We start from the raw sequence: 19,954 nt of genomic DNA on the forward strand, positions 1-19,954 counted from the left end.
TCAAGCATCCTTCTCCTCAACCTCAACATTTTGGAAATCTTCCCCTTATCACCCCTGCTCCCCAACCTGGGTGCCTGGAAGATGGACTAGCAGAGGCTGCTTTGTTGCATTTTGTTTGTGCTTTGATGTCAGGAATGTGCCTAGTATACATCCTGGGGGGGACAGGGGGGTGCAGAGTGGGGAAGCCAGGTTCTCCTTGTCCTCCAGCTGCTCTGCCCCCTTCCCCTATTCCCTGACTCCAGGCCTGAACCACTCCTGTGCCGTAATAAATAAATCTTTGTAAAAAAAAAAAAATACATGTACAGATTTTACAACCATGAAGGGTAAAACTTCAATACATCAAAATTTTAAAGAGAAAATAAATCATAGGATGTTTGTCCAATTCTTTAGATATAATTTAATTTCTTCCAACAATGTTTCATGGTTTTCAGAGTACAAGTTTCACACTTCTTTTGTTAAATTTAGTCCCAAGTAGTATGTTATTTTTGATGCTATGTAAATGAAATTATTTTCTTAATTTCATTTTTTGGTTGTTAATAGCAAGTTTATAGAAATACAATGGATTTCTGTAGTTTGATCTTGTATCCTGCAACCTTGTTGAACTCATTTATTAGTTGTAACAGTTTTTTGGTGGATTCCTTGGGAATTTCTATGTATTTTATCATATCATCTGCAAATAGAGATTATTTAACCCTTTCCTTTCTGGTATGGATGCCTTTTATTTCTTTCCCTTGCCCAGCTCCCTGACGTAGAACCTCCAGCACAATAGTAGACTGAAGAGGCAAAAGTATACATCTTTGTCTTGTTCCTGATCTTAAAAGGAAAGTATGCAGTCTTTCACCATTAAGCACGATGTTAGCTGTGGGTTTTAGTCCATGCCCTTTATCAGGTTAAGGAAGTTCCCTTCCATTCCTACTTTGTTGAGTGTTTTTGTAAGGACGGAATGTTGTCTGGGTGGTTCAGATGGTTAAGCATCTGCCTTCAGCTCAGGTCATGATCCACTCCTGGTCCTAGGATGGAGCCCCACATCAGGCTCCCAGCTCAGCAGGGAGTCTGCTTCTCCCTCTCCCTCTGCCTCTCCCCCTGCTTATGTGTGCTTTCACTCTCTCTCTCTCTCTCTCTTTTTCAAATAAATAAATAAATCCTTTTTAAAATGATGGAATGTAGTATTTTTTTCAGATGCTTTTCCTGAGTCTGTTGAGATAATCCTGTGATTTCTTGTTTTTAATTATACTAATAAAACACATTACATTAATTCATTCTTAGGTGTTAAACCAACCTTGCATTGCTGGGATAAAATAAGCTGATTCTAAGATTCATACAGAATTTCAAGAAACTCAGAATAGCCAAGTAATCTTGAAAAATACAAAACAGGACTCTCACTTCTCAATTTCAAAACTTGGAGAAAGTCCAAATAAACACACGTATTTATGGCCAACTGATTTTCAGCAAGCGTACCAAAAATATATAAATGATGCTGGAACAAACTGGATATTCACATGCAAAAAATGAAGTTGGACCCTTTCCTCACACCATATAGGAAAATTAACTCAAAATGGACCAAAGACCTAAATAGAGGTCTTTTAGACCTATATTATATCTTTTAGACCTCTAGAGCAAAACTATAAAATACTTAGAAGAAAACAAAGGGGTAAAATTTCATGACTTTGGTTTTTGCAATTTATGAGGTGTGGTTTTACAAATGCTTTCAAAGAAATTGATAAGAAAAATAGTAAAATCCATAAAAAGAAATAGGGAAAGATAAAAATAGCCAATTCATAAAAAACACTATAAACACCCAAAAAAGCACACAAAAAATCGGACATCACCAACTGCTAAAAAATAAGAATGAAAACAGAGCTTATTTGCCGACCAGCTCATCACGGTGTTGAGGATAGAGCAAGCGCAGCACATGAGACGCAGACGCAGGTACGCACACACCATGTGTGCACAGCAGGGTTAGCTGCAGTTGAATCGATACTGAAATAAATTCCCAAACACACACACACACATGCCTGAAGGAAGTAAACCAGAAAATAGTAGGAGCCAAACTGTACTGTAAAATTACACAGATGGATTATAATGAGAAAAATATTATTTTCTTAGCATAAAAAAGTAGGTTTTTAAAAATCTATATGCAAATAGATTTTAAAAATCTATATGCAAATAAGATTTTCCCTTTACTGTAACTGAAGGAATTAAAAGAACAATGAGGAAGAGAGCATTTGGAGAGAACGACAGGCTGCCACCCAGAGCAGAGGGATCACAAAAAAGTTTCTGTTGCTACAACCCAGCATCCAGCAGTGAAGGCAACAGGTACCACGGGAATGTGCATTACTCGTGTGGAAACATCCTTATTTATTACCTGCTTTGGAAGTAACAAGCTGCAGCACAAGAGGCCGTCTGGTTACGATGCCCGACCCTCGAGGCAGAAAGTCCCTAAAAAAAAAAAAGAAAGAAAGAAAGAAAGACTAGATTAATAAGGCATTTTATGTAATTCTGATTACGTACAAATCTGTAAGTTAAGTTTCACTGTAATTCTCTTAATTCCCAACCTTTGATTGTATTATATGTCTGAAGAATGTTAGACCCATCCTCTAAAAGAAGCATTTGCAAAGTAAAAAAAGGGGGGTAGGGGGAAGGCCTTATATTGAATATTAATCCATATGTATTATCACAATGACCTCACTAGAATATGTCACTCATTCATTTAGCTGAAATTAATGAAAGTTTCTATTAAATTACTTTGTATTTTCACTTTATCTTTACTTTCAGAGAATCAGCATTTATAAAAAAATTTGATGCAGAAATTAATCCTTACATTCTTTTTATAATTAAAAAATTCAATACTCTATCCAGCTTCAAGGTCAACATGGACCATTACTATAGGTATTAAAGGCATATTAGAGTGTGCCTTCTAAATATCCTAAAATTTTTTTCCAATAAAAAGTGACAATAAAATACAGGATAAGTAGAGATAAATATGTATATGTAGACATTAACAGCAGAGAAAACACTGAAGTTTGATTTTTGTGTGTTCTCGTTCCTGATAAGTGGGAGTTTATTTAAAAGGGGAGTTTTTTTAATCCTTTCTGCCAGTGGTCGCCACCGAGTAAGCATCGGTAAAGTCTCCCCTCCCACCACCGTCATGTCCAAGTCAGAGTCTCCCAAAGAGCCCGAACAGCGGCGGAAGCTCTTCATTGGGCACCTGAGCTTTCAAACAACTGAAGAGAGTCTGAGGAGCCATTCTGAGCACTGGGGAACACTTACGGACTGGGTGGCTATGAGAGATCCAAACACCAAGTGCTCCAGAGGCTCTGGGCTTATGACATATGTCCCAGTGGAGGAGGTGGAGGCAGCCATGAACTCGAGGCCACACAAGGTGGATGGAAGAGTTGTGGAAGCGAAGAGGGCTGTGTCAAGAGAAGATACTCAAAAGACCTGGTGCCCACTTAACTGTGAGAAAGATTTTTGTGGGTGGCATTAAAGAAGTCACTGACGAACATCATTTAAGAGATTATTTCGAACAGCATGGGAACATGGAAGTGACTGAGATCATGACTGACCGAGGCAGTGGCAAAAGAGGGGTTTTGCTTTTGTAACACTGGATGACCATGACTCATGTCATTCAAAAATCCCATCCTGTGAATGGCCACAGCTGTGAAGTAAGGAAAGCGCTCTCTAAGCAAGAGATGGCTACTGCTTCATCCAGCCAGAGGTCGAAGTGGTTCTGGAAGCTTTGGTGGCGGTGGTGGAGGTAGTTTTGGTGGGAATGACAACTTTGATTGTGGAGGAAACTTCAGCGGTCGAGGTGGCTTTGGTGGCAGTCAAGGTGACGGTGGATATGGTGGCAGTGGGGACAGCTAGAACAGATTTGGTAATGATGGAAGCAACTTGGAGATGGTGGAAGTTATAATGATTTTGGCAATTACAACAATTAATCCTTAATTTCTGGACCCATGAAAGGAGGAAATCTTAGAGGCAGAAGCTCTGGCCCTTATGGTGGTGGAGGCCGATACTTTGCCAAACCACGAAACCAAGGTGGCTATGGTTGTTCCAGCAGCAGCAGGAGCTATGGCAGTGGCAGAAGGTTTTAATTACTGCCAGGAACAAAGCTTAGCAGGAGAGGAGAGCCAGAGAAGTGACAGGGAAGCTACAGGTTACAACAGATTTGTGAACTCAGCCAAGCACAGTGGTGGCAGGGCCTAGCTGCTACAAAGAAGACATGCTTTAGACAATACTCATATGCATGGGCAAAAAAACCCGAGGACTGTATTTGTGACTAATTGTGTAACAGGTTATTTTAGTTTCTGTTCTGTGGAAAGTGTAAAGCATTCCAACAAAGGTTTTTAATGCAGATGGTTTTTGGTGGTTTTTTTTGCACCCATGCTGTCGATTGCTAAATGATGCGGAATAAATGTGTATTTTTTTAAATGTGCTGTGTAAGGTTAGTCTACTCTGAAGCCATCTTGGTATAATACCCCAACAGGGTGAAGTTAGAATTCCTTCAGGGTGATACCAGGTTCCATTCGAAATCTATTTGCAACTTGCTTGGGCATAGAAGCCATTGTCTCCACAAACCTTGGTGTAGTTGAACTGACAGTTAATGTGTTGTGACCTGGAGTTCACCATTAAAAGGTCACCCAAGCAAAGTCCTGGAGTTTATTTGGTTATTAATATGATTGTTGGCACATCCTATGCAATATACCTAAATTGAATTATGGTATCAGATAAAGTTATAGATGGGATTAAAGCTTGTGTATCATCCATTACCATGTGTAATCAATAAACGATTTAATATTCTCTTGAAAAAAATAAAAGGGGAGTTTTTTAAACAAATAGAGATTGTATTTTATTTTTATTTTATTTTATTTATTTATTTGACAGACAGAGATCACAAGTAGGCAGAGAGACAGGCAGAGAGAGAGGGGGAAGCAGGCTCTCTGCTGAGCAGAGAGCCCGATGCGGGGCTCGATCCCAGGACCCTAGGATCATGACCTGAGCCGAAGGCAGAGGCTTTAACCCACTGAGCCACCCAGGCATCCCAAGATTGTGTTTTAAATGCATGTTAATATACACTAGACCAGCTAAGAAAGTATTTTATAATTAACTCTTCAATGCCACATAAATCATACTGATTGTGCAATGTCAAATTCATTAACAAACCTATAACACAGCTTTTAAATCCATTTAGAATGCCTTACAAATTTGGAGGATTCATCATTTTAAAAATCACAAATAAATTTGACTCAATGGCAGTGTTTCTCAAAAATGGTTCCAGGACCACCAGAAAGTGTTATAACCACAGATGTCCAGGATTCGTCCTAGCCCTACAGATTCAGAACACCCAGAGGGAGGTGTGCAGCATCCCTACTCTGAACAAGCTCCAGGGCTTCTGACGCTCACCGTGGGCTGAGAGCCACTGACCTCACATCGGGGTACGTCACTCAACCATTCAGTGGGTGATAATGGCATGGGTCATATTATGAGTTCTGTGGAAAATTTGGTAGACGGAGCTTCAACACAATGGATTTCGATGAAAACAGCTTATACAAACAGTAAAGTCCAGTGAGAATGCCACAGAACCCAAGCCTTTAGCTCTACTGGTCCTTTAGAATAGAGAGTTGCAGAGATGAAATTAAACAGAATTTCCTCTACTACAAACAATTTATTTTGCAAGTGCTAACTTCCTCTAACAGAGGAAATAACACTGAACAGCCTCTTAACTAAAGCATTACTCCTTGATTCCAAGGGCTGAGTTTCAGTTGGAATGTCACTATGCAAGTAAAATAAATAATAGAGAAATTATGGACTTGCATTGCTCCCCAAAATGCCATCTGAAATAATGTTATTCACTCATCAAAAAAATTCACTGAGAAATTAAGAAGTGTTAGGGAGATGCTGTGGGCATCACCCAGCACTAATTAGACACTGGAAGTTTGAAATCTAGTAGGAAAATGAAGACACGCACATCAAAGACCATTAAAGGAGGGGACAGATATACTACATTGGAGTTCAGAAAACAGACACATAACTCTCCTCTGAAAACATCTAAATACACATAATTAAATATTCTTAATATTCTCCAGGAACTATATTAGAGTACATGCTAGTTTTAATGGTTTCAATAATGATTTAAATCTTAGAACAAGGAGATTGTCTATGTCTAAAACCAAAAAGAAGTTAACTTGAGTATCAATATGGATAAAGGGAAAACAAAACCAAACTCCAGAGCAAACAGTGGGAGGGAATCTGTTGGAGCTATGAGAACTCTGAATGAGATTTTAGGATGTATAGATAGATGCCAAAGAAAAATATGCATATTTTAAATGCCTGAATAATGCCATTTAATGAAATCGATAAAATACTTTCTTAAAAAATAAAAAAAAAAAAGGTAAAGAAGGGGGTAAAGGAGGAAGGAAGAAAGGAAGATTCATTCCTTAATACCTTCATGCTGGGATCTGTTTCAACTCATGTTTTTGACTATATATTTATAATGTAGATTTCATAATCATCCCTCTGAACATTATTAAAGCAAAACATAATGTATCAAACATTTTAAATAACAGATAATTATCATGGGTTCAGCTGAAAAGTAAGCCCACAGATACATCTAACATCTTTCTCTATTTTTTTATTAAGCAAACACCTTTGCATTGAAAGTAATAAATGGACTCAGGTACCCAACCCCCTTCTTACTAACTCGCCCTTCCTGGCCCCCTTTGCGGCACTCACCAGTCCTATTTCCAACACATATATTCTCACCAGAGGTCAAAAGATTTGGTAACCAAATCCTGCTGTTTGGAAGTCTCTCCTGACTTCATAGGAGTACCTATGCGCAACAAGGCACTAGAGAGAAGTTCCTCTCTTCTGAAAACTCAGAGACTAACCTGGTATCCTGAAGATTCAAGTCATTCTGATGGTCCAGCAGCATGAAAACCTTAGGCCCGTATGCCTGGCACACTGCCGTTGTGCAAGCTAAGGGGTGAGCCCTCAGATGAAACCCAGAGAGCTTTGCTTTAAGCCTCAGCCCCACCACTGAATGGAAAAAATTATCTCTGAATCTTGGTTTCTTTTACTACTAAACTGAGACAAACTTATGGATCAAATGAAATGCAATATATGGCAACTTTTTAAAAACCCAACCACCACGGAAAAAAGTAGTACTATTACTATTGCTATAACATAACCACAGCACGTTTTCTATACTGCTGCAGTATTGTCTTATTTCAAAAAAATGAAAACAAAAAGCCTCTACACACAATATTTTAACATTCATGAACAGAATTTTTTTTTAAAGATTTTATTTATTTGGCAGAGAGGGACACAGCTAGAGAGGGAACACAAGCAGGGGGAGTGGGAGAGTGAGAAGCAGACTTCCCGTTGAGCAGGGAGCCGATGTGGGGTTCAATCCGAAGACCCTGGGATCGTGATTCAAGCCAAAGGCAGATGCTTACTGACTGAGCCACCCAGGTGTCCCTCGTGAATGGAATTTAAAGATGAGGAGGCACAGACCCCACCTGAACCCCTTGGTGTTGACCAGCCACACTGGTTTGGAAAGCTCAGTTCCTTATCTGTGCCTCCAACAGGGAGCCAAGGCCCTGATACAAATAAGCATGAATAATTCATTAGCCATTGTATGCAACCATCCATTTGAATTTTATTCTTTTCTATGCAATAGGTGGTTGGTTCTCCCATAGGTACACGTTATGGGAAAATCCCTTGCTAAATTAATGCAGGAAAAAAATGACTGTGCCTTTAGTATTACTGTGGATAAACCACACATTTCTGTTTATGGTCATGTATATAAAAATACAAAATCTGCATGCCATTTTTCTCCATTTTTTCTCATTTGCATGAACCTTCAAGGTAAAAAACAAGAAGAGTGACCTGAAGACTCAGCATCATCTAATTAACTGCATTCTACTGCCTGAGTGTCTTATTTATGTGTTTATGGTTGGACTGTACAGACTGTAAGGCCAGAGAAGTACTTCCCACTCAATGCCACAGAGCAGCGACAACTCAAATGTTTTTCTTCTCTCTGGACCCACCTCAGTAAAACATTAATCTGAACAGTCTTAACAGCTGGTCTTCAGGCAATAAGTCAATGCTCTTTCATGGTTTTCCCACTCTTACACAGAAAATAAAGAACAATTCCCACACTATGGTATAAGAACCATCTTGATAATATTTCTTCCTGGCTCGTCTAGAAACTGCGGTAACAAGAAATATTATTATCGGTCCACTAGGAAATGACTGACCTTTGGAAACCTAAAAAGAAAAAAAAAAAAAAAGAGAGAGCATATTTGCTGTATCAACCAAGTTAAAAGAAATGTTTCCCTTAGCAACACATAAAGTAAATATAGATATGTTTCTTCTTTAAGACAGATGTAAATGATCATTAACCAGATGATCTGTTCAGTAAACAAATGTTTAACATCTGCCCTTGACCAAAGACAAGAGGCATAACTTACACTCTCCAAGAAGTTAATTGAGATAAATGATTCATTCAAAGATAAGCTCAGTTTTAGAAGAGATTGGCATGCAAACGACAAGCATGACTGTCATATGGTTAAGCTCCACACAAGGTGAAACACTGATGTAGATCAGACCTATTCTGCTTGGGGAAACAGCCAGAAACTATTTCAGAGAGACAAAGAGGTAGAAGGCCCTCCAAAAGGGATCAGGGTGTACAAAGACCTGGAAGACCAAAGTAATACAGAATACGGACACACTGTAAATGTTAAAGAAAGGTCAGAATGGGATGGAAACGAGTCTGAAGAAAAAAGCAGGACCAGACCTCAGAGGCCTTCACTTGTGGTTTTTTTTTCCTTCCTATAAGAACAGAAAGGCACCAAAGAGTTTTAAGTGATCCGATTTGCATTTCAGAAAAACCGTTGAGGGACTGTATAGATAATGTTGAAAAAAAGATAGACAAAAGACAGGGAGACTAGTCACTGGCCAGTCTGGGTCACTGAAGAAGAAGATAATAAAGGTTAAGTTCAGAAGAGTAATGGCAGAGATGGAGAGAAGATATCAGAGAGTAGACGACTGACAGGACAAAATTATCATTCTGACGTGGCATGGAGTGATATGGAGGAGTCAGGATAAACCTCGCAGCTCTGCGTGGTCAGCTGGTTGAACAGTGGTACCACCAACCAGAAGCAGGCAATGCAGGAAGACCCCGTTACAGCGCTATTCACACCGTGTTTGTCGTGTGCAGGCACCACTCTGATTTGATCCTCGGGGAGGTGCTGCTGTTATGCTCACTTCATGGACGAGGAAGCTGAGACACAGAAAGGTCACATAATTTTCTCAGAGTCACAAAGCTACTGACAGATCGAGGACTCAAACCTAGAGAGCCTAAATCTAGTTCCTGTGCTAATGTGACCATCAGACTATGCTACAGTGTAAAGGAAATGGGGAAGAAGGTAAGGGAACACACTGGATATACTGATAGCTACCTGGAGAACATCTGACCCAGAAACAAGTGTACAGCTAGAAGAGCAACTGGAACTCAAGGTAGAACTCCTGTCTGGGGATAAAAATTTGACAGACATTCATGGACCTGGTAGCTAAATCCAAAAGAACAGACAAGTAGGAATGGAGTGGAGAAGAGTGATAAATAAGGACCCCAGAAAATACCAATATTTAATGATCTGAAAGAAACAGAACTAACTGAAAGGCTGAGAAGTCCCCAAAGAAGTAAGCCAAACATTATAAGTCAGAGGTATTCCCAAAGTCACACTAGTTTCTTAGTCATCTCCACTTAAAAGTCTCATACTGAAACTCTACAGTTGAACTCATGATCATCTACCCACGTTTTTCCTCTTCATGCCCATGCATAATACACATCATCAGCACCCATACGTATCAGCCAAACCAAGTACATGGGAATCATCCACACTCCATTTTCCTCTGTCTTCATTCTCACAATTGGTCACCAGGTCCTGCTGATTTCACCTTCTTAGTATCTCTTAAATGCAAAAAGTTCTCTTCTCTATTTCAATCACCACTGCAGGTACCAACACTCATATAGACCACTATAATAATCTCCCAATTAATTTCCCTGGATCCAAATTGAGCATACTTTAATCCAACCTCAACAATGATGTAAGTCCCATCACATCACTTCCAGACACTAAATCATTTCCAGACTCTAATCATTCAATGACTTTAGCACGTCTTTAGCATGAAATCCAAACCATAAACAAAGCAGATAAAAAGTCCTGTCCTCTGTGGAAGGTTCTGCGTGCACGTGCACTCTTAGGCTCAATGTCTTGGCACATTCCATGTTACCCTCTTGGGATGCCCTCCCCCCACTTCTTCCTCTAGCCAACTTCTACTTGATCTTCAACACTCAACTCTACATCATCTTCTCTGAGAAGCCCTCCTTGAAATCCCCCATGCAAGCCCCTATCTCAGCTCTCAACACACACTTGTTACACTGGTCTAATCACATGTCAGCTCCCTCAGCCCTGTGTTCCCCCTAGTGCCTTCTTTAGTGCCCAAGTATTAATATTTCTAATACTTTCTACCTACACTGTCAGGAAGATTTCCAATAACCCCATATATTCATATTACGGAGGGAAGACATTGTCCTATTTAACTCCCCAACTGGCAGATAGCTAAGTGGGATTTTATATGTACTGAAAAAACAGCTAAGATGACTTTCAATTTACCAATAATTTGTTGAGGTCATTTAAGTTTACATTTTATTATGAATGTTTAAGATCCAAATGTATATACCAAAGTAAAAAAATACAAAATATCAGGTCGGCCTGATATTATTGACTATCTAAAGACACAGAATAGAATTTGAAGGAAACTATTTTTTCAAAACTCCCAGAGCCAAAATATTTTTTAAATTATTCCTTAAAAACGGAAAGTCCCCTTCTAAAAAATTATCTTCAAAGTACAACTTCATGTGCTCCAAAATAATCCTTGTAGGATTACTATCTCATAGTCCTTTAAAATGATAACCCAACTAAAGATAGAGAGAGAGAGAGAAAGGAAGAGAGGTAAAGAAGGAAAGGTGAGACAGAGAAAGAGAAAGAAACAGAAACAGAAACAGAAACAGACAGATCCTTGACAAATACTACCCACCTCCTGCCCCAAGAAGCACTGAGGTCATATACTCCACATTCTAGACAAAATGGTGCTGTGAAAATGACTTTGTGCTTCCGTGCCTAATCCCGGAGCCTTGCCACCCATTACAATGCCACTCCAACTGTTGAAAGAAATAATTATGCCAAAATCCACAGATTTAATTGGAAATTTTCCAATGAAGTTTTCTTTTATTCCCTAAATTCTTGGCACAGTAAGAATATAGGCATTTACAGATATGTAAAAGATCACATATTTCTGCTATCAGTTACTCTGTAATTTCAGGTATACGATAAATACCACCATCATTTTGTTTGAAAAACATAGTTTTGAATCCATTTGCAAGAAACACAATGTTTTTATTTTTTTACTAACATCTAAGAAATTTCCAGTCAAATTAACCTTTCATTCCCAAAGCTCAAAATTTCTAAGGAAAATGTTTTCATTAAATCTAATCAATCAATAAATAAGGGTTTCTCCGCAACATTCAAAATGCAAAATTTCTGAGTCCGAGATCTGTAAACTGAATGAAGAAGCCAGCTCTGGTTTGCAAATACAGTGTGTTCTCCCCACCAGGAAACTCTCAAGAACTTAATGCCTTCATATTTAATCCATTTTATTTGTTTTTTCAGAAAGCCAATTTGTTCAAAAGTTTTAAAGCAACAGGTTAATGAGTCCCAACATAAAGAAAAGGTATATAGCTCTTGCTGTATTCCAAAGCACAGACTGTGCCTTGCTCTGGGCCGCTGCCCCACCAATGGATGATAAAAGGGACAACTAAAGAGACTGTGAGTTGCCTAAATATCCATTTCCCCTTATCTCTTATTAACAGAATCCCAATTTGGTTGAGAAAGGCAATGGGCCCAATTTTAATAGGTAAATAAACAGACAAATAAATCTCTATTTTCTAGCCTCGTTTGCAAACAGGGTATCCACATAACTAAGTTTTAGTCAGTAAAATGTAATTAAAGCTTGTTAAGTAACATCAACTTTAAGGGGTACCCAGGTCACTCAGTCAGTTAAGTGTCTGACTCTCGGCTTTGGCTCAGGAAATGATTCCATAGGCTGTGGGATGGGGCCCCGCATCTAGCTCCACACTCCGTGGGGAGTCTGCCTGGTGATTTTCTCCCTCTGCCCCTCCCCCACTGATGTGCACCCCCTCACTCTATCTCTCTAAAATAAATAAAGAGATCTTTAACAAAAAAGAAATAGTTTCTTTAAAAAGGTCTGACTTAGCTGATGTATACCTTTTGCCCTTCCTTCTTCTTTTTTCTCCCTGTCAGTTATACATGAGAGCAGAGCTACAGAAACTGTATTAAGCCACAAGGCAAACTAGAAGATAAAAGCTACGGACTAAACATAGCAGAGAAGAAAAAAAAAAAAAACAGTCTAGCAGAGTGATGACATTATGATACCCATTATTATACCCATACATTATTATACCCATCCTGGCATGCAACGCCCAAGAAAGAGTAAGAGAGAGGCACACACACACTACACTTTAGAACAGTGTTTCTCAACCTCTTTCTTTTTATTGCCTCCCCAAGGGCCTTGTTATACATTTTTCTCCATTAAATGTAATACCACAGATACACTGTATACACATCCATGCTTTATACATGAGAAGAATAAGCTTACTTTCGTTCCCCAAGAAGTACTTTTTGCCCCCTTGGGAGCAATCTCACTCCCACTGAGAATATGTGCTATGGATCAAAGAAGAGTAAGAGAAGCCGGAACGCCAAACCTCCGTCCTGTCAGCCATTCTTGCCTACAGGGTTTCTAGACAGACATGTGTAGAGGAATAAAGGTCAGACAGCTTTTGCCTCAAACCCTTACACATTCCCTTCTGAATCCTAGAAGCATGAGACTGGACCTTTTGGAAGCTTCATCCGGCCTAGTTATGAGGAGGGCTTGAGGCCTAGTACCAACAAGGCTAAAAGGCCTCCTGCGCTCCTTTTCCGTGAAGCCCACACATCAATCTCAGACCTTCGTACTTGAACACTGCGATGAGTAGAAAAGGCCCAGGCGTGGAAGACCACACTCCATGAGAAGAAACTAGACAGAAACAAGAGAACACTTCTCCAATGACAAGGGCCAGGGCTGATGTAGGCGGCAGTTCAACTGTCCCCTGAAGACCTGGCTTGGAGAAATATGACCCAATCACTGTCCCTGGTCCTGTTTATTGACAGTTCTTGCAGGGGGCTAGAAGGAAAGAGTGCAGATAAGAGTAGAAGTAAGCTTCCACAGTCAGTATTATGCCCACCTGTTTCCACTTTTCCTAAGATGTTGGAAGAAAAAATAGGTATTTAATTGGAAGCCAAAAAAGCATAGGTCAGTTTCTCCACTAAACAGAACGGAGAGCCATAGCCACAGAGTTTATCTAAAAAGAATGGGAATCTGATTTTCTAATTATCAAAGAAGGATTTAAGTGGATCCTTGGAGCTAACGCCTCCCTAATACTCTAGAAGGCTCATCCATTATCCTCCAGGCAAATCTTTTACTCGCAGAACATCTGGTCCCCAAGTGACTTCACACTAATTTCATGCCTCCGTGTTGAGTATTCTACCACGGAAGCCCCTCGCCAAGGCATCTCCTTTCTTTACTGATTTCATTTTAAAGACAGAATGTTGGCACAGTCTCCTATGGAATGCATTTCTTGAAATGCCAGTACATTTAAACATTTTTTCCTCTTTATTCCAAGGTACTGTGAACCTCAGTCATGTCTCCTCCCCTAGACAAGCTCACTTAGGACAGGGACCTCATTTCTCAAAGGCCAGTATTTGGCACAGTACCTGGCACAAAGAAGGTGCTCAATAAGGACTTGGTTAAGCAAATAAAGTCAGCAGTATAGGAATTAAAACTGTGAATCTGGGGCGCCTGGGTGGCTCAGTGGGTTAAGCCTCTGCCTTCGGCTCAGGTCATGATCTCAGGGTCCTGGGATAGAGCCCTGCATCGGACTCTCTGCTCAGCAGGGAGCCTGCTTCCCCCTCCCCCTCTGCCTGCCTCTCGGCCTACTTGTGATCTATCTCTCTCTCTCTCTCTCTCTCTCTGTTAAATAAATAAATAAAATCTTAAAAAAAACCTGTGAATTTACTGGAAATACAAATTTTAAGGGTTAATTAGAAAAAAAATATGCAAAAGTTCATAATTAAAGATGTAGGTATAATGTATGTAGTCTATTATTTTCTTACCTGAAAATGTTTATTTGTTGTTGTTGTTGTTTTGTCTATTTAATTTTTTTTTTCTGTGATCCTGTACCATTGACTGGAAATTTTAAAGAGCAAGAGAAAAAGAAAGAAAGAAAAGTACCCAATATCTAATAGATGATAAATAGGTATATAGATATATCAATATATGTATATATATTTTTAACACATACATTATAAACACCTAGATATTTCTTATCTTAAAAGTCACTCTTGACTCTACATTCCCAGTGAAACTTTAGGAAAAACACGTTTATTAGCTCCAACTCCTAAAATGTATTAAAAGTAGCCAGTGGGAACACCTCACAGAGTTCAAAAAATTTTGGTTATTACTTAATAGATTGAGCTAACCAAAGAAGGCATACTAATGAGTAAACGTAAGAATTACTTTCTCAACCTATACCTCTCTGACTACAGCAATTAGACTATGTTATCTAGTTGTATATGTCAAGAGTAATACATAAATTACACGTCCACCAACATCAGTAAACTTAGTGTGTGACTAAGGTTACAATTTTATTTCTAGTCCAAACTGTCTGTTGTGCTACAATGATGGTAGCTCCCTTCTTCATTTAGAGTAGATAGCATCTCAAAGCACACCTGCCTCAGCAGCAATGTTTGCTCTTTTTCCTGAGACCTAATAACATGCTTTATAAACAAGCACAGAAGCTTTTGAAAATTTAAGAAGTCCAAAGGAGGAAAGACCACTAGGTTGAAAATAAAACAATCAAGACCAGGGGAGTGGGAAGTGCAGCGCTTGAGTGGCTCAGTCGGTTAAGTGGCCAACTCTTGATTTCAGCTCAGGTCATGATCTCAGGGTCTTAAGACTGAGCCCCACATAGAGCCCCAAGTTGAACCCCGCCTCAAGGCCCACAGCTGGCTCTGCACTCAGTGTCGAGTCTGCTTGAGATTCCCTTTCTCCCTCTCTCTCTACCCCTCCCACAACTCATGTGCACGCACGCATGCGCTCTCTGTCTTGGATAAATAAATAAATAAAAATCAAGAGTAGCAGGAACTACTAATAAATCATGGCTATGAAGTTTAAGATAATATTTAACATGGGAAACAGAACACAGATATATTAATAGAGTAACTACTCAAATCTGAATTTTTTCATCTTTACTAGAATTTTATTAAATAAGCATATAATATTAATAGCTGTGAAGTGCTTTTAAAAACTTCTTTTTCAGTTAGCATGGTGGTTAAGAGCACAAATTCTTGCACTGAAATGCCTAGGTTTGAATTCAGGATCTACTACTTTTTGGCTCAGTTACCCATCTATAAATTACAGCATGTTGGGGGTAGAATAATAGGAATAATACAATCCTTTATCTTCCAGTGGCATTGGGATATGCAACGCCAATGATCTTCAGGTTTGAGGAAGGTAAAATGATATCTGAAACTTGGGGCGCCTGGGTGGCTCAGTCAGTCTAGTGTCTGCCTTTGGCTCAGGTCATGATCCCAGGGTCCTGGGATCGAGTCCCATATCAGTCTTCCTCCTCACCGGGGAGTCTCCTTCTTCCTCTGCTTCTTACGTGTGCTCTCACTCTCTCTCAAATAAATAAATAAATCTTTAAAAAAAATATTTGCCTGAAACTTAAACTGTGTAATGGAATCTGAAGTAGATTATGGAATCAAACATACTATTTCTGTAGCAAAACAAATGAATATTTACAGTAATCGAGGTAAAAACATACTATGAATAGCCTCACATCATTTAGGTCAAGTTTGACAGTAAGTGAGTTTTGGTCAATATAAGTTTTTGCAAAATGAGTTACAAAAATAATATTTTTTTAAAGATTTTATTTATTTATTTGGCAGACAGAGATCACAAGTAGGCAGAGAGAGAGAGAAGGAAACAGGCGCCCTGCTGAACAGAGAGCGTGATATGGGACTCAATCCCAGGATCCCGAGATCATGACCTGAGCCGAAGGCAGAGGCTTAACCCACTGAGCCACCCAGGCACCCCACAAAAATCATATTTAATTTTCAGATCATTTTGCATTCTGAAATTATAGAATTCTGAAATTCAGATCATTTTGCATTCTGAAATTGAAGAACAAACTTAGCACACAGTAACTGGCCAAAAAATTTTAGCTGCCATCATCACCAGCATCATCACGGTTACCACGATTTTTAGAGGAAATAGTCATAAGTTATCCTGAAATTTATTGATAATTAATTACACAAATTTGTTCCAGAATGTAATATGTCTCCACAGCAATAAGTAGTAATTACCTTTTGCTAGCCATAAGCATGTGACTTTAGGGTAAGCTAGATCTAGTTTTTCATACTGTACCGCAAGTTTGAGTGATGTGAAAAGGAAAATGTATCAAAATAAACACCTATAATTTTAACTTTTTCATCTGCTTCCTAGAAAGTCATCAGCTACCGAAAGGCTTCATTCTCTAAGAGCTCTCAGTATTGTTCTCCTGCCTTCCCTGAGAAAGGTTAATACAAAACATGGAATGAAAGCTTAAACTAACAAAAGAATCAACACACACTCCAACCACAGTGTGCTCAATTCAAACACAGAATGAAATGAACCCCCTGGCATCTAGAATATTCCACAAGCGTGTGGCAAGTGTTATTTCTAGCCACTTAAAAGCACCAGTGAAAAAAGCTCAAATGCTTGAAAAGAAAAGATCTCCATTCCCATGAGGAGAGGCATTTATTAGCACTTAATGGCCTTCTTTCATTGCCTTTCCACTGACGCATCTCTAATTGTTCCAATTATAATTTCAAGTAAAAAAAGCCAATAATGCTAACGCCTATAGTTCAGTGTATGCATTGTGAAAAGAGGTCTTTAACAGCACAAATCAGATATAAAAGTATATGACAATGTGGGATCTGGGCAGGCAGTACTACAGTAAAGAGAAAGGAGATGGTACAGAATGAACACTGGTCAAGATACCAACTTAGGTTCTAGCTGTGACCTCAACAGGCCATTAATTCTACAAGAGACTCGGTTTCTACATCATTAAAATTTGAGAACCAAACTAATGTCTTCCAATGCCTCTGCCACTTCCAGATTATCTATTAGTCTCTGAATGCTTGAAGTTAACCAAGATACAGAGAATCTAATCCCACTACTGGCATTCTAAGCAATGTAAGGCTTCACGTTCTCACTTTCATAACTGGGAATGTTAGTATCCAGTTTCAGTGCAATGAGTGCTAGGACTATGTCTTACGTAGTCCCCACTACCATGCATGGTATATAGCAGTATTCAAAAATGTCAGAGAACAAGAAAAACAGAGGCAGGCAGTAAAGCAAGAAGGCACGAAGGCACAAGGCCAGCAAGGCAGGATGAAACTGTGTTAATAATTTAATACGGCTAGAGCACAGCATGTAAGAGGACAATGATGAAAGACAGCTTGGACATGGGTTGCTTACCTCTAACAAAGATCATATTGGGGGTACGTGGGTGGCACAGTCATTTAAAAAGTCCAACTCCTGGTTTCAGCTCAGGTTATAATCTCAGGGTGGTGAGATCAAGCCCCGAATGAGGCTCTGTGCTCAGCATGGAGTCTGCTTAAGACTCTCTCTCCCTCTCCCTTTAACTCTCCCCTCACCAGTCTAAAATTAAATCTTTTTAAAAAATGAAAATACTAAGATTTGGGAGTGAAAGAATTAAAGACAGAAATCTCCTGATTCACTGGATGAAAAGCAACATTTCTAGCATGAGTTCTAACATCAACACACAAAATTAACAAAAGAGAAGCACTTTAAACTCATTACGTATTTATAAGAATAAATCTCTACTACCTTTGCTAATCTGAACAATCATGAATATTGTAAACATTCACTAATAGTCATATGTCAGTATTCAAAAGTAGAGTGAAATTTCATTTGTCATTGTCCACAGTTTATATTGTCCATGAACAATATAAATTTAACACACAAGGTTCCTATCTTACCTCCTGAGCCAACGAAATCAAAGATACAACAGACCAGTATTTTTAAACTCTGGAATATGACCAATAAGTAATCATGAAATCAGTTTGTAGGTCATGACTAACATAGTTTTTATAATGGAAAGAAATAGAATTCAATAGAAAATATGACATACTGGGGTACCTGGGTGGCTCAGTAGGTTAAGCCTCTTCCTTTGGCTCAGGTCATGATCCCAGGGTCCTAGGATCGAGCCCCACACCAGGCTCCTTGCTCAGCGGGGAGCCTGCTTCCCCCTCTCTACCTATTTGTGCTCTCTTTGTGCCCATTAAATAAGATCTTTAAAAAAAATACATTTCAAATTGAAAATTTATATTAAAGAAAGAAAATATGAGCGTATCACATACAGAAATGCGAAATATTTCATAAAACTTCTGTTTCAGTTTTATAAATGTGCAGTGGGTCACAATGTAAATTGTATCTCTTACAATGAGATTAGTCAATGTTTGAAAAACATTAGACGAGGCTTTTCTAGTCCACGTTAAGACTATGTTTGTTTGGGGGCACCTGGGTGGCTCGGTGGGTTAAGCCTCTGCCTTCGGCCAGGGTTATGATCTCAGGGTTCTGGGAGCCCCACATCGGGCTCTCTGCTCAGCAGGAAGCCTGCTTCCCCCTCTCTCTCTGTCTGCCTCTCTGCCTACTTGTGATCTCTCTCTCTGTCAAATAAATAAATAAAATATTTTTTAAAAAAATACTATGTTTGTTTGTGGTATTTTAATATGTTCCAATTCTACATTTCAACATGAAAAAGCTGTTGTCTAGAAGCAGAGAATTTTAGAGTTTTAAAGAGTTTTATCAAGGCTTAAAAATCCTAGATTACTATATTTTAAGTCCTATTGGGGTTGCGGTTTTTTAAATAGTGGATTAGTGTAAGCCTCAATGAGAAAATGAGATTTGAGCAATGACTTGGAGGGCTGAGTGAATTAGTGATCCTGGAAGATATGTGCCTGGCATGCTAGAAAGAAATGAACAAAGGGAAGAAATCAAAGATTAGGTCAGAGGGAGAATAAGGGGTCATTGTAAGGACTCCGGCTTTTTTCTATGTGAAATGGTGAGCTACTACTCTGACTTACATTCAGAAGGAAACAGACTTTATGATAATAAAGACCATACAAGTCAAACCCATAGCTAATATCATACTCAACAGTAAAAAGCTAAAAGCTTTTCCTCTATGATCCGGAGTAAGAAAAGAATCCCTACCCTCTCCACTTCTCTTCACCACAGTATTGGAAGGCCTAGCCACAATGATTAGGTAAGAAAAAGGTAAAAAGACATCCAATTTGGAAAGGAAAACATAAAATTATCACTATTAGCAAGTTACATGATACCATTTATAGAAAACCCTAAAGATTCCACCAAAAAACTTTCAGAACTAACAAATTAATTTGGTAAAATTGCAGGATACAAAATTAATAAAGAAAAATCTACTGTGTTTCTATACACTAATAACAAAACATCACAGAGAAACCAATAAAATCCCATTTACAATTGCATCAAAAAGCATAAAATACCCAGGAGTATATTTAGGATATAAAAAAACCCTGTAAACTGGGGCACCTGGGGTTAAACCTCTGGCCTTTGGCTCAGGTCATGATTTCAAGGTCCTGATCGAGCCCCACATTGGGCTCTCTGCTCAGCGGGGAGCCTGCTTCCCCTCTTCTTTCTGCCTGCCTCTCTGCCTACTTGTGAT

At 39.0% G+C, this 19,954-nt stretch overlaps 2 protein-coding genes across 6 annotated transcripts in view; one reads left to right on the top strand and one right to left on the bottom strand.

Moving 5' to 3' along the window:
- DNM3 (dynamin 3) overlaps positions 1-19,954 on the bottom strand; it is a 516,334-nt gene that overhangs the window by 425,019 nt on the left and 71,361 nt on the right. For all 5 annotated transcript variants that reach the window (XM_032862979.1, XM_032862977.1, XM_032862981.1 and 2 more), the window contains exon 2: positions 2,366-2,439. In XM_032862979.1, the coding sequence (XP_032718870.1) occupies positions 2,366-2,439 (74 nt within the window). The remainder of the gene's footprint in view (positions 1-2,365; positions 2,440-19,954) is intronic.
- The window catches only part of LOC116870641 (40S ribosomal protein S2-like), a 47,368-nt gene continuing 30,562 nt past the window's right edge, over positions 3,149-19,954 (top strand). The window contains 3 exon segments of the mRNA XM_032862558.1: positions 3,149-3,382; positions 3,713-3,877; positions 12,964-13,096. Coding sequence (XP_032718449.1) covers positions 3,149-3,382; positions 3,713-3,877; positions 12,964-13,096 — 532 coding nt within the window.

The sequence above is a fragment of the Lontra canadensis genome, unplaced genomic scaffold, assembly GCF_010015895.1.
Source record: "Lontra canadensis isolate GAN:19392208 unplaced genomic scaffold, GSC_riverotter_1.0 scaffold24, whole genome shotgun sequence".
Classification (NCBI taxonomy): Eukaryota; Metazoa; Chordata; class Mammalia; order Carnivora; family Mustelidae; genus Lontra; species Lontra canadensis.